At 33.9% G+C, this 13,934-nt stretch overlaps 2 protein-coding genes and 1 pseudogene across 3 annotated transcripts; 1 reads left to right on the top strand and 2 right to left on the bottom strand.

Moving 5' to 3' along the window:
• Window positions 1–3,795: 3,795 nt before the first annotated feature.
• On the bottom strand, window positions 3,796–5,135 carry LOC142538853 (uncharacterized). 2 transcript variants are annotated; one of them, XM_075644149.1, is made up of 3 exons: window positions 4,975–5,135; window positions 4,051–4,803; window positions 3,796–3,933 (listed from the first exon to the last, which is right to left on the bottom strand). In XM_075644149.1, exons 2-3 carry the CDS (start codon window positions 4,773–4,775, stop codon window positions 3,918–3,920), a joined length of 741 nt encoding a protein of 246 aa, XP_075500264.1. In that variant the 5' UTR covers window positions 4,776–4,803; window positions 4,975–5,135; the 3' UTR covers window positions 3,796–3,917. The 2 variants fall into 2 exon arrangements, with proteins under 2 accessions (XP_075500264.1, XP_075500265.1); XM_075644150.1 differs by having other exon boundaries at window positions 4,051–4,797; window positions 4,975–5,125.
• A 1,397-nt stretch (window positions 5,136–6,532) lies between these two features.
• On the top strand, window positions 6,533–8,495 carry LOC142539486 (reticulon-like protein B5; annotated as a pseudogene).
• A 2,126-nt stretch (window positions 8,496–10,621) lies between these two features.
• Window positions 10,622–12,014, bottom strand: LOC142538852 (uncharacterized). The gene is made up of 2 exons (XM_075644148.1): window positions 11,323–12,014; window positions 10,622–11,041 (listed from the first exon to the last, which is right to left on the bottom strand). Exons 1-2 carry the CDS (start codon window positions 11,963–11,965, stop codon window positions 11,034–11,036), a joined length of 651 nt encoding a protein of 216 aa, XP_075500263.1. The 5' UTR covers window positions 11,966–12,014; the 3' UTR covers window positions 10,622–11,033.
• Between the last annotated feature and the right edge of the window lie 1,920 nt (window positions 12,015–13,934).

The raw sequence follows: 13,934 nt of genomic DNA, 5'->3' as shown, positions 1-13,934 counted from the left end.
AATCATTTATTCACAATGGGTCCCGGAGACTTTTTGATTCATCATATTTTATTTTGGGTTTACCTACAATTACATTGATCTTGGTAAAATATCAATTAAAATTTTGAATTGGAAAAAATATCTATGAAACCACAATCTATTTACATGTATCTTATATTTAGGCATTTTAATTTGTACTCATAAGTTTTTTTTTTTTTATATAATTTCAGATTTATTAATAATCGCGTAAATAATGCATGTTTGAGCATTTTATTTTTCATCTTTTATTTTTTTCATAGTCGTGTTTTGGCCAAAATAAATTTAAGATGTGAGAACCTGCTGCATGGACACTGATTAATCCTCGTACTAACGCTATATATACACAACCAAACATATTTAAAAAATACTCATACAAGCACGATGTATAGAAAAACAAATTTATCTGGACTGAAATATAAAAGTATAACGTTTTTCGTCGTACTGAACAATAATAATAAAGAAAATATTAATATTGATGATTTAATGATCGTAGAAAGATTTAATGATCGGAATCGTAAAATAAAAATTTTAATTTTAGTCCTGTAAGTTGAGTTGTTTTGAGTTTTAGTCTTATAATTTATCAAAGTTTGGTTTTCATCCACTAACTTTGATTTTTTTATTTTAGCCATCTTTTCGCCCGAAGTTACTAAATCCACCGAATATTGTTTATTTGACACAGATCTTATTTTTATATGACTCATGATTCATATGACAAAAATAAAATATATGTTATATATATATTAAAATCAATATGAGCAAAATAAAGCAAAACAATACTCAATATTTCAAAATTGGAGAAAAAAATTTGTCGTTTTCTTTTAGTTTTGCTTAGATGAATTTTGATATATATAATATAGACTTTATTCTTACACATAATAAACTTAAGAGAGCGTCAGTGTCAAATAAATAATATTCGATGAATTTAGTATTTTTGAGCGGAAAAATGACAAAAATAAATTAGTGGATAAAAATGAAACTTATATTATATAACTAGAATCCAAAACATGTAAATTTACATAACTAAAATCACAATTTTTCAAAATACATATGGATAAACAACTTTAAAATAACTATCATTTTAAATTTTTAATAAAATATTATTTATTTATAAATAATTTTATTCAATTTATTTTCATTTCTTATACCAATAACATGAGCATAATAAATATGTAATTTCATCTTCATTTCATTTCAAAGTTGATTATGTTACTACCTTATTTCTTTCAAATCCATCGATCATGTTTCCCAATTTCATTCTTGATAATACAAAAAGAATGGTTAAGAAAACCAATATCTCATCAATATCTATTCTTAAATAATTAGTACGTTTCATATCTATTACTTTTTACTCAAATTTAGATCATTCCCAATACTTCTAATTATTAGTTCGTCTACAGAGTATTATTTCATATATTAAACCCTTGACTGATTTCCACTTTTCTCTAGTACTTTTTCTCCATCGATGATCTACGTCACATATATTAGTTTCAAACTCAAAGTGATATTTATCTTTATTTTAAACAGTTAAATCGACTAAAGACGCGATTAAAATGTATAGTATGTGTAATGTCCGAGATTTTATATCGTGCTAAATTACGATTATTGATTTTAATCGAGACGATTATGAAAGGGCTAGTCGAGACACGAATTGAAATTTTGCATGTAAGATTGTTGATGCGAGAGCCGAAGGTCTCGCGCATATGCGCGAAGAGTAAGCACGCATATGCGCGAGTAGTGCGGAAGCCCATGATGCGGAACAGAACACTGGGCGCACATGCGCGACTTGTATACGCGCACATGCGCGAGAGGTCCAGAGGGTTGGGCGCACATGCGCGACTTGTATACGCGCACATGCGCGAGAGGTCCAGAGAGTTGGGCGCATATGCGCGGAAATGTGTCGCGCATATGCGCCAGCAGTTGGGAAGACACGCGCCGAGACTTAAGGTCTCGCGTATATGCGCCGGTTGATGTCGCGCATATGCGCGAGACGTGTTGCTTAAAGGATGTGCCATTTGCCTTCTTGCATGTTAGTGTGTGTGTGTATATATATATATATATATATATGCATGAATTCTTCAGAAAGGGAGGAAAGAAGAATCGAAAAAGGGTAGAGGAAAGAGTGAAAAATCCTTACGTCTTTTGTGAGAAATTCGTCTATCTGATTTTGAATCCGACTTCGGTATTGAGTTCCTATCGACGTAGGCTACAACTGGACGTAAGTTTTGCTACGTTTTGATATGTTTTGAAATTATGGTATTGTCAGAATCTGATATGATTCATATATGATGTTATTGTCATGTTAGACATCGTATAATCGAAACCGAACTGGAGAACAAATACCATATGGAATTGTTATGATTTTCGGAGTAGTTTTGGAGTCGAATTGATATCAGAATTGAATTGTTATCGAATATGAGATATTGAGATTGATATCTGACTGATATAGTAGTGCTGGACATATTGAAATTTTGAGGTTATGTTGTTGAAACAGAATTTGAATGAATTCGAACTATATCCAGTATTGATTGAGTGGTGTATTGATATCGTACCCTCGATATTGTTATTGTCAGACTGAGTATTGACAGGCTTGGGAGTCCGAGACTTCGACAGAGTCAGAGTATCAGAAAGAAAGATATAAATCAATGTGAATTGGGAGATGGACTTGAGTCAGGTTGGACTTGAGTTTCCCTAAATCACATACTTGTATGTTATTGCTTTTCATACATTTGTATTATTTGAATGAATATGCTTGATTACTGATTAATAGAAAAGCATGGTATAGCAGATAGCTATTGATTGAGAGTCACTGACAAAAGGGCCAGATTAGAACAAAGTTGTTATTGGCCCATTGCACATTGTCAGAGTAGGGTTGGGCAGATCCGCCTAGTCTATGGCAGAACCGCTATGGCAGAACCGCCAAGTCACTGGACTTTTGGATATATATATCGATATACTGAGGAGAAGACCAACTCCTATTACAGATCTTCGATATAGACAGCCAAAGTCTGGGACTAAGAACGTATCACCATCTAGCTGGGGTAAAGTAGGTGGGAGAACGTTGCGTTCTTATTCAGATCGGGATCCCTAGATTAGGAATGAGTCGAGTCTGAGACGACGCGTTGTTTGAGTCGAGTCTGAGACGACACTTTGTTTGAGTCAAGTCTGATACGACTAGTTGATTTACAGTTTTGATATCATACATGTTTGTTGATTGGCTGCATGTAAATGATATTTGTTTTATGCTTTTGTATATGTTTTTATATGATTGCATGTTTACATTGTTTATACTGGGATTTATTCTCACCGGAGTTATCCGGTTGTTGTCTTGTTTTGTATGTGTGCATGACAACAGGTGGGACATGTTCAGGGTTGAGGAGATGAAGAGAGATCGTGATTAGAGTGGAGGCTCCGGACTTGGATTAGAGATAGGGTTAGACACGTGATATTTGCTGTTAAACCTTAGTTGAATAAATGTATGTGGTACAGGACTTGTACTTTTATACTGAGATGTATATACGTTTTATTTCACTACGTTCCGCATTTTAAAAAAAAATTTAGACCCTGTTTTATAATTGATTAATTAGTCCCAATGATGATTAAGAATATGATTAGCGTCCGGGTCCACACAATATGCTTCTTAATGAGTTTCATTATCATGCATTGAGAGACACATATCTTGGTACATGTTGTATATTCAATGACTTTGTTTATATGGTTTATATGTATATATAGATAAAATGAATGTCATAATTAGATAAATCCGTAAAATATGTTTAAAATAAAGATTTATATATATATATGTCTCAATAAAACTCAAACCACAAGTTTACTCGCTGAGTACCTAATCTACCAACGTGCATTTAGAATTAGAAGCAACACCAAATCTTCGAGAAAAACATTCAGTTTAGGTAGATCCTGCAATATCCAATGAAACATAGGTTGAACAAAACTCAAAAAAAAAAAAAAAAATTTATAGATCATGCATCATATATCATTATCAACAAATTTTTAACCAAGAATTTATGTTCGTACCAATCGAGTATCTTGATTCGGCATTTGGGAGCGGCGGCACCTCGGCCATCTTGAACTTGGCTGAGGCTCACTCCACCGCAGAGAACCTTCACCTCAACAGTTCCAATTGCCCATCCGCTGCTCTTTATCCCGACCCCACTCTCGATCTCAACATTCATGACCAGTTTCTTGTTCTTGAATCCATTACTCAATTCTTCAGCTATCTTGCTCTCTAAAATCTCTTTTTCTGCCCTTGTAGTGAATTTCAATGTTGTCACGTTGTTCTTGTCCTGCGTGAATCCTGGCACCGTAACCTGTCCAAGATTTGTGTCCCCATTAACTGCGTTAACATATATCCTCGTCCTGTCGTACTCCATTCTCAAGTTCGAATTCGGGTTCTTGACTTCCACGCTTACGATGGATTGTGCGTCTAATGTGAGGCCATCAGGGGTTGTGGTGACGTTGAATTTCTTGAAATCGATGGATTTGAGGTGGATTTCAGGGAGGCGGGGCTCGAACCACAGGAAGAAAAAGCCGAGTGCCGAGAAGAGGAAGAGCAGTGAGATGGCGGTGACGATGGAGATTCCGCAGCAGAAGTTGCGGCAGCACCTGTTTGGGTTCTTTTGGAGATGTAGGGAAGGCGGCAGGGCCGCTTTTCGTGGCGGCGGGGGCTTGACTGGGGTGGTGGGGTCTCTGTATCCCGGCGGCTTTTGCAGCGGCGGAGGTGGTGTTTGCCCGATCGACATAATTTCTTCCCTCAGGAAATTCCTCTTCCTGAAAAATACATAGATTCAAAGAAATCATCGTCCCGATTCTTGAGAAAATCCGAAAATCACAAAAGGTATATTCGAGAAATATACAGATCATGCATGCAATTTTTTAAAAAAAATGTGAGAGATCAAACATTTCTTGATACAGATCAGAAAATGGATTGGAATATCTTACCAGAATCTTTATGATCTGAGATTGATTTCGTATAAATCTAATATTGAGATGAGTTTTAGAATCAAACATTGAAGGAAGGGGTTGATCATGATTCAATGTATGGTGATAGATTAGGCAAACAAGGAGACATCAACATTGATCACCGATCATTAACGCAACTGCAGTACCATTAATATATATACATACATATATACACATACATATATATATATACACACACACACATATATTCAAAATTAACACATAATCAAAACACATATTAACAATTCAATCAAAACAAAGATTAAAAATTTCACTTAAGAAATTTCTAGTTTTAAATTCTGGTTCAATATTTATAATTCTATTTTTCAGCGATTTAGATTTAGAGAATATTTGGTTAAATTTATTTAGCTTATAAAACTGTTTTATAGAGCTTATAAGTTCAACCAAATATCATGTTAGTTTCTTCAGCTTTTAGATTTAATATCTTGACTTTGCTTCATTGTACAACGTAATTGGTGATACCTCTGGGGAGGCACGGGTCTTGGGTACTGGATGATCCCGGGTCATGGGTTAGGTCCTAACAAGCTTTGGGTCGGTTCGATAATAGCCGAAAAAATTACTGCCCAAGACATCATCTCCCCGGACTGTTAGAAGCCGGGCTTCCAGACGAGTTCCCAGGTGATGGTTCTCTACTCGGGTTACTTCGATAATAGCACTTCACCCGAATACACAAGTATGAGATATTTTATCTCGGTAATCATTACTGACAAAATTGCATGAATTTGACAAGAACCATCTTACCATAATTAGTAAGTGGACACTGAGAATAAGGTCATCATCGAATCTCTTTCTATAAATACCAGGTTCGTTTAAACATTAATTGATTCATATATATGATGCCTCTGTCATTTTACTCTAGAAAAAAACACCATTAATACAACATTTCTCCTTGCTATATTGATTTGCTTTATTCACATGTTGACTTTAGCATCGGAGTGACCATGCCGGACATCCATCCGACGCCCATTCACGTGGTTATCTTCGTATTTGCAGGATAGTACTAGCCATCCTCGGGAGAAGAATCTTCGGTTTGAACGTATCTTGTTGTGCTCTCATCCTTTATCATTTTTTGTATTTAATCTAGTAAATTGCCCGATCCATCTCACCGATTTACCCAGATCACATCGGTAATCTTTAATTGTTGGTGACATTTTCATCTATTCATGTCATACGAATAATTTGTTTCCCTTGTTATTTCATTATATCTTAATCAGGACTCACAACATTTGGTTACAAGTTAGATGTTCACACATTTTATTACATTTTGGCACGATCGCATCATGATACACCTGCATACAAAATTCAAGCCAAACAAATATACTATTAAATGATGCAACGCTAGTAAATTAAATGTCTTAATTTGGAAGTTAATAGGTCAATTGAAAATTAATTGAAAGTTCTACTTTACCCTTGAATAGATATAATATAAATTCTAATCAAATATAAAATCATTTCTAAAAAAAAAAGGAAAAATCAAATTTAAAGAGCTCCGAACCATGTTCCAAACCTGAGGTTCGATTTAAAGGTTGACCGAAGCAGTTGACCCATCTCTTCCTCTCTTTCCAGCTCCCAACATTTTTAGTTCCAAGTCATTTCTTCTTCGGTGAGGTTCATCAATGGCGGAACAGGAAGAGATTTCCGACCCAGATAGAGAGTCCATGGTACATGAGATCTCCTGACAATATCACCGCCGGGGACCATTCATCGTTGTCCGCTGATTCCAATTCAGACTCCGAGGAGAAGATAGCGCGATCGCCTCCTCACATCAAAGCTAAGACTGACACGTTCTTATACCGTGGGAAAGCAGAGAATAAGGCCTTCGGTGGAGGTCAACGTGAGTTTCTTACTCTTTGTAGCGGTCGGTTTTGTACTCTGATTTTATCATTTGATTTTTTTTTTGGTTCTATGGATAAGCTAATGGTAGTATTTGTATGCTTGAAATCGACCAATACCTCTGGGAAGTTTGAAATGTTCTGCGATTACAAGTTATGTTAGAATATGTGGATGGAAGTGCTGTTATTATTTTTATGGGTTTATAGAGGTTTTAAGGTCCTGAAGTTTCAGTAGAATGCGGTGTTATTTTAGGTTCCGAAGTTGTATCATTGGTTTTGGCTCTTAATTTGGCAGTATGGCTGTTTTTTTCTTGTTTGAGCTAAAAAAAATTGATTTTGAACATTCAGTGTAGAGGTTAGGTTTTCAATTTCATATAAGACGTGTTTGTATGTGTTCTGGGATTTAATGTGAATTATATTTGACATTTTTTTATTTGGATTTCTTGTAGCTGCTGATTTATTCTTGTGGAGGGACAAAAGCATATCTGCTACCGCACTTGGGGTTGCTACCGCTATCTGGTTCTTTTTTGCAGTGCTTGATTACTATTTGATTACTCTGGTCTGCCACATTTCTATTTTTGCCCTCTCCATGTTATTCTTGTGGTCCAATGTTACCATCATCATTAACAAGTGAGTTTATTCACGACTTCTGTTGTTTGCCTCATTTCTTTGTGGTTCTCTTTCCCAGTTCTGTTATGTGGCATCATCGCTTGTGTGCTTGCAGGAAACCGTCACATATACCGGAAGTCCGACTTCCCCAGGAACCATTTATTGAGTTGGCTTCGACTGTCTGTAGTGAGATCAACAATGCTCTCGCTGCGATTAGAGAAACTGCTTCTGCCAGGGATCTTAAAAAGTTCCTTGAGGTCAGAAACTGGATGTTAAAATCGATCTAGCACATTACCTTTGGTTATAGAGAGCATATATTGTTGTTGCATTTTGAATAATTTTTATACAAACATAAGCTCAAGGAGCGACTGTAACCAATCCCTACGTCCCAACTATACTCTGTCCCATGATTCATCACACCTTTTTCATAATTCACAATTGATCGATTTGATATTTGGCATTGGGCCCTTGGACATTGATTTACCAGGTAATTGGTGTGTTGTGGATTATCTCCATCGTGGGCAGCTTCTGCAACTTCATCACACTGGTTTATATATGTAATGTCCATGATCTTGTTACCCCTTACTGGATTATGATTCGTGTTTACTATAGTTCGTGCTGACACTTTTCTTTCTTCTTTTCATGAAGTATTTGTTTTCTTCCACACGGTGCCTGTTTTATATGAGATGTACGAGGACAAAGTCGAGGCATTGGCAGAGAAAGCGATGATGACAATCAAGAAGCAGTATGCAGCCTTCGATGCAAAAGTTGTGAGTAAGATCCCAACAGGACTAATGAACAAATACAAGAAAGCTTAAAGAATAATTCTTGCTGAATGCCTATGGTGCTATTATGGAACGACTATGGCCTGTCTTTTCCTTGTATGGGTCTTTCAATCCCCTAGTCCAACATGTTTACTACTGCAGTTTTTTTTTTCATTTTCCTTTTCTTTATTAGAGATAAGAGTTAAAATTGTTAATATGTTTCTTCACTACATATTGGATGTTTACCTAAAATCAATTACAACCCTTGTCCATACATATTGGATTTCTAAGATGCAATTTGATTTAACCTAGGTCATGTCCACCAAAATAGTGTTGGTTTTCGGTTCCGATATCCGAACTAGAATTGAGGACTTGTAATTTGGTTTCTTGTTTTAGAAACTTAGGAATCAGAATCGAGACTGGAATCAGAATCATCTGGAAAGTTGATTCAATCATAAGTTAATATTTTCAGAGTTCCCCCCTTACATCATAGAAATTTAAGCTATATGATTAAGAACACTTTTCATAGTTACTTTATACAGAAGGGATATGATATAGATATCTTAAAACAAAAATCAAAGAATATCATATACGACATGTATATCTTTATGAGAGTCAAAATTAATAATTGTTCTATATTCATTTAAATTATCAATTATCTCAAGTTTCCACATGTTATTGATAAAAAAAATTGAATCTATTTGAGAAAAGAACAGAAAAGGAAATTGCTTACTGTATTTAATTTTTATTATTTGTTACGCTGTTGAAGCAAACTTTCCCACTTATTTTACCATTGACCAATAAAATGCTGCTTCAAATAACAACTGGTCGTAATTTGAGCAAAAAATGGTTTTAGTACTCCCAAAACATCAACAACTCAGGGTAAAAATTCAAAAAGCGAAAAAATTTTGTGTGTAGAATTAATTGTATTTAAGAACATGTGCAATATCACATCAACACTCACAATGAAAAATGACTAAGAATGCATGATTAAGAGTGAAATTTTACCCCAAAAAAAAAAAAAAAACAGAAGAAAAGAAACAAAATTGCAATTTTCCCCAATTAATATAAGTTTTGTCCCACTGGATCTGATATAAAGAATTTATTAGTTAAATAATGTGTCAATAAATTATTCATAAATGGACTACTCCTAAAGATACAATGTGAAAACCAATTAATTTCAAAAAGAAAGAATCGATGTCTTGGATGTCACCATCGATCCTTCTCCACAATTTCATGTGACTACAAAGGCAATTTGCATAGGAGTTTGGTCGAAGACAAGGTGGAAGAACATTTAGCGAGGACAAGTAAGATGTTTTTTAGGGTTGGTCCCCATAAGCAAAGGCTTCATTCGAATACAAAACAACATTGAATTTTAGAATATTCTATACTAGGCAAACTTTGTCCCATGGACCCTTCTTGTTTCCATGTTTCTCTTCACAATACAAGGGTCTTCATTTTGCTTGCCTATGTATGGAACTTTTATGGTGTGGCTATCCGGATATACGCTACGCAATGTTCGATGCAGGACATGTGTGATAGTATTATAAACTCTTATCGAGTAGCAACAAAAGCAGACAAGATGCACGTAGTCGTCGTCTGGTAATTCCAAGGGTTTGATGCATGGTAAGATCGAGCTGAGTAGGTCGTTTCGAGTGCTCAATTTGTAGCCACTATGTACTAATATGTTCATATTTTACTGGTTCTTGGCTTATATTGTTCCAACGGAGCTACTGTCACATACTACCTGGAACTGGACTAGGTCTCGAGACAGTTAATAATTGCCAATTCCATTACATAATTCTTGCATACTTATCGACTGTGGCGCATTCGAATTTGTCTGAGAGATGGGAAGGACCAGAATTAGTCGGGTGAAGCCTGGACATGTTATATATAAAAGTTATGTAATAACAGACATATATATGGCGGATCAAGAATCAATGTTGTCGGGGAAGCTTGAAAAAAAATAAGAAATTCCCACAAAGAAACAAAAAGAGAGAAAAATTGGGAACATGTGACCCTATCCACCACACAAAAAAATCAGATGTTTAACCGTAGAATACGCCAAAGCGTCCAGTACTTCTGGTTAATTATATTACATCCATTTCGATCCTTGTAAATAACATTAAATCTTCGTGTCGTGTTAATAGATACAAAATCATTTGCAATAACATGTATAGTTTTAAAGATTCCAACGTTCACATAGTAAAGTCTTAATTATTATTAAAAAAAATATCAGACAAACAAACAAAAATACTCGGGATATTTCTTATATATACAAGTTTGAGACTCTTTATTATTAACGGAAGTTACATCCATACATATCCATAAGACGGATATACAATCAACAAAATTCGAAAAAATTTACAAAAATAAAAAAGTATATAATTGACAAGATTAAAAAAAATTTTGATATCAGACTTAGAAAATGAGGAAATACAATCTGAATCAAAATCTTATCTTCTCATGTCAAGTCATTACAAAAACAAGAATTATTAAAAATGAAAAACAAAAATGTAATCCCAGATACCTAAATTCGTCGAAAAATGTTGCAAGTCCTGGGAAAGTGATTACTCTTATTTATTGGAAATCCTTAAAAATTCCGCAAAACCGAAAAATCGCCTTATTTGGCTTTGGGATGATCTGATCAGCTCGCTAAAAAGACTTGTTGCACCTCGTCAATTTATCGGCGCCTTGACGGTCTACATTTCTGCAATCTCGTCTACAAACTTTTTCCATGCATTGCTGGAATTCTACTTTCACCTCTTTTTCCTTCTTTTTTGCATGTACAAAATAAGCATACAAGTCCTACTCAGTTTTCTGAAATTAAAGAAGATGAAACAAACTAAGAAGCATGGTTAATTAAGGCTAATCAAATACACTTTTCAAGATTTAATCCAAAAACCAACCTTATTTAGTGGCAAAGTAACACCAAAGAAGGCCATTTAACAAGAAGATGAACTAATTTAAAAGTAATATAATTGCATGCAGGTGACAGTCTTATAATTAAGGATGGGAAGAAAATTATTATTATTGAATGAATATAACGAAAAATGTAATTTTCCCAGACAATATATACACAAATATATATATTTATTTACCTATTGATCTCTTGCAGTAGAGAATTGCTTCATGAATAGAGCTCTCCATATCACACCAAGACTGAGAAGGAGAACTAACTTGCCGTGAACTGCTCCAACTTTTAGCCCTTTTCAACCCGTTTTGAGCGTCCATTTTCGTGGATTTATCGAAATCCATAACTGAATTTGAACTTTTTCGTGGAGAGGGCTCAAGAGAATTGCTCAAACTTTGAATCTCACTAACTTTTCGGTCAAGATCAACGACCCGGATGTTCTTTCTCGAAGACCCTAACGTCTGATACAATGGCTTCAGAAACCCGAAACACTTGTGAAGAATTCTTCTGTATGAATTCCTCCATTTCTTGATAAAATCTAAGTTTTTGTTTACTAGAGTATTTATTGATGAAACGGGCGATCCGGGAACGGAATTTGTAGTAGTCGTCGCATACACTGGTTTGATGTGCCCATCAGAGAAAATTTCATCAGCATCAACGAGAGCTGATATTGCAGTGGCAGGAACATCAAAGTCGAAATTCTGCTCGAATTTTTCAGTCGAAATCGAGGTAAGAATGTCGAGGAGATGATGAGATGAAGAGGGTTTCTGGTGTGTCAACCAGCTGTAAGAAAAACTTTCGGTAGCCAGAGGTCTTGATGTATCTTCCATGATGGTGAGAATTAAAGATTACAAGTCATGTGCAGTGTTTGAGGACCAAGAAAATGGTTTTATACATTTTATAAGTAATTTGACATTAAACTTTATCGCCTATTACTTTTGTAACTGTGATTTAATTATATCGATAATTTTCTTGTGATCCAAAATACGAGAACAGAAACAAAACTAGTACTTCGAATTGGTTACAATTGCGTCTCAGTTATAACTTGACTTACTCTGCAATTTGATACATTTTTCATCGGAATGTTCACATGATGCTACATAATATCTAAAGTCGTATTAACACTTCCGTGGAAAAGAAGGACTAAGTAAAGTATGAAGTGCAAAGCAAGCAAAAAAATAAAATAAAATTAGTATATCAAAATCAAACTTTGAAAACTCAGTATATGAAAACTCAAAATAGGAAAAAATAGTTGAGCAAAATAGTTATTTTCTTGTTAAATTTTGACCAATTAGAGAAAAAAAAAACTTATATAGGCCAATTTACAGGCTACTATCGCTTTCTTCTCCGAAAATCCAATTCCAAAAGGGCTTTTATTTTAAAAAATATAATCAAGTAGTGTGAGTGCTTGTTTTTCTTGTTTTTTTGTTTTTTTTGTTTTCCTTTTTCCTTTTTGGAAAAGATTTTCACAACTTTTAAATTTTTCATGTTCGTATTTAAAAGTCAGTCAAGTTAATCATCCTATATTTATTAATTGTTGTGTAAAAGAAGCTTCCATAATTAGGGGCCCAAGGTCACAAGGGCATGTGACAATATGTATGGTTACTATTTATTATTTTGAGCAAAAAAGATTTGTATTATTATTATTATTATATTTTGAATTTTTTTAAAAAAGAAAATAGTTTTTTTCTACTAACTCATTCATTTTTAGATTTTGGTTTATTAAATTTTCGAAGTTTTGGTTTTGATACACCAACTTATAATTTTCGACTATTTTGATCTAGTTGCTTATGTGACACTAGAAAATATTGACATGAAATTAAAAAATGCTGACATGACATCGAAAGCTACTGATTTATCAGATTTTACGTCAGCGATTGGACAAAAACTGAAAATTAAAAGAATTGTACCAAAACAAAATTTTTACAAATTAATGGACCAAAACCCAAAATTGAACAAATTAATCCATAAAGAAAAATTAATTACCTGTATTATTTACCTTCCATATATATGTAACTGTATTTTGTATTGATTTTTCATAATAAATATGAACAAACCGAACGTTTGATAATTCTTTTAATACTCACTTCTCATATATATTGTTTTCTTTAATTTTCTTTCAATTTTATCATCGAGATGATGGAAAGTTTAGAAATAGGAATTTTTTACAAATTTAAAGTGAAATGTATTTAACGATTTGCTGATTTATATAACAAGTTTTTAATATTATCGTTCTTAGTGGTGCAATGACATAAATATCTCTAAAAAAAATATGGGTCGAACCCAGGTTCAATCGAAAGCCTCCGTCCTCAATATAATAAAAAAAATATTTCATGTCCCTAAGGTTACATGAATAAACAATTTAATGTTGTTTGCTGTTAAAAAATACAAAATCTAAGACTTTCAAATACAATTTAATGTTGGTGTGCGAGTGTTCTAGATGCACGCTTGCGTAATGACAAATTTAAAAATGGTAAACTTTAATAAAAGCAGAAGAATAAAATTAGAAAGCATCTTCATTTGTTTGTGTAAGTGGATGATTAATGTTCCAATTCTCACCACACCAACACACAAAATAAATAACCAACATTTTTATAGATTTCAATATAGGGAAAAAAAAATATAATTTTCGTATATTTTTCTCTTTATAATTTTGGTCCGATATATTATTAAAAAAAATGGATTCTATTTATGCCTCCTTCAATTTTCAGCAATTTATTCGTTTCCCCACACGTGAGTGTCATGTCAACGCCGCCACGTAAGAAAAAAAATACCAAAATTACAACAACGAAAAAAGAA

This window comes from Primulina tabacum, chromosome 3 (assembly GCF_025594145.1).
Source record: "Primulina tabacum isolate GXHZ01 chromosome 3, ASM2559414v2, whole genome shotgun sequence".
Lineage (NCBI taxonomy): Eukaryota > Viridiplantae > Streptophyta > Magnoliopsida > Lamiales > Gesneriaceae > Primulina > Primulina tabacum.
The sequence above is the reverse complement of the archived record's forward strand: the minus strand, read 5'-3'. Positions and strand labels throughout refer to the sequence as shown.

Coding starts and splice junctions, on each gene's coding strand:
- LOC142538853 (XM_075644149.1), bottom strand. CDS start 4,775: ATGTCGATCGGGCAAACACCACCTCCGCCGCTGCAAAAGCCGCCGGGA.
- LOC142538852 (XM_075644148.1), bottom strand. CDS start 11,965: ATGGAAGATACATCAAGACCTCTGGCTACCGAAAGTTTTTCTTACAGC.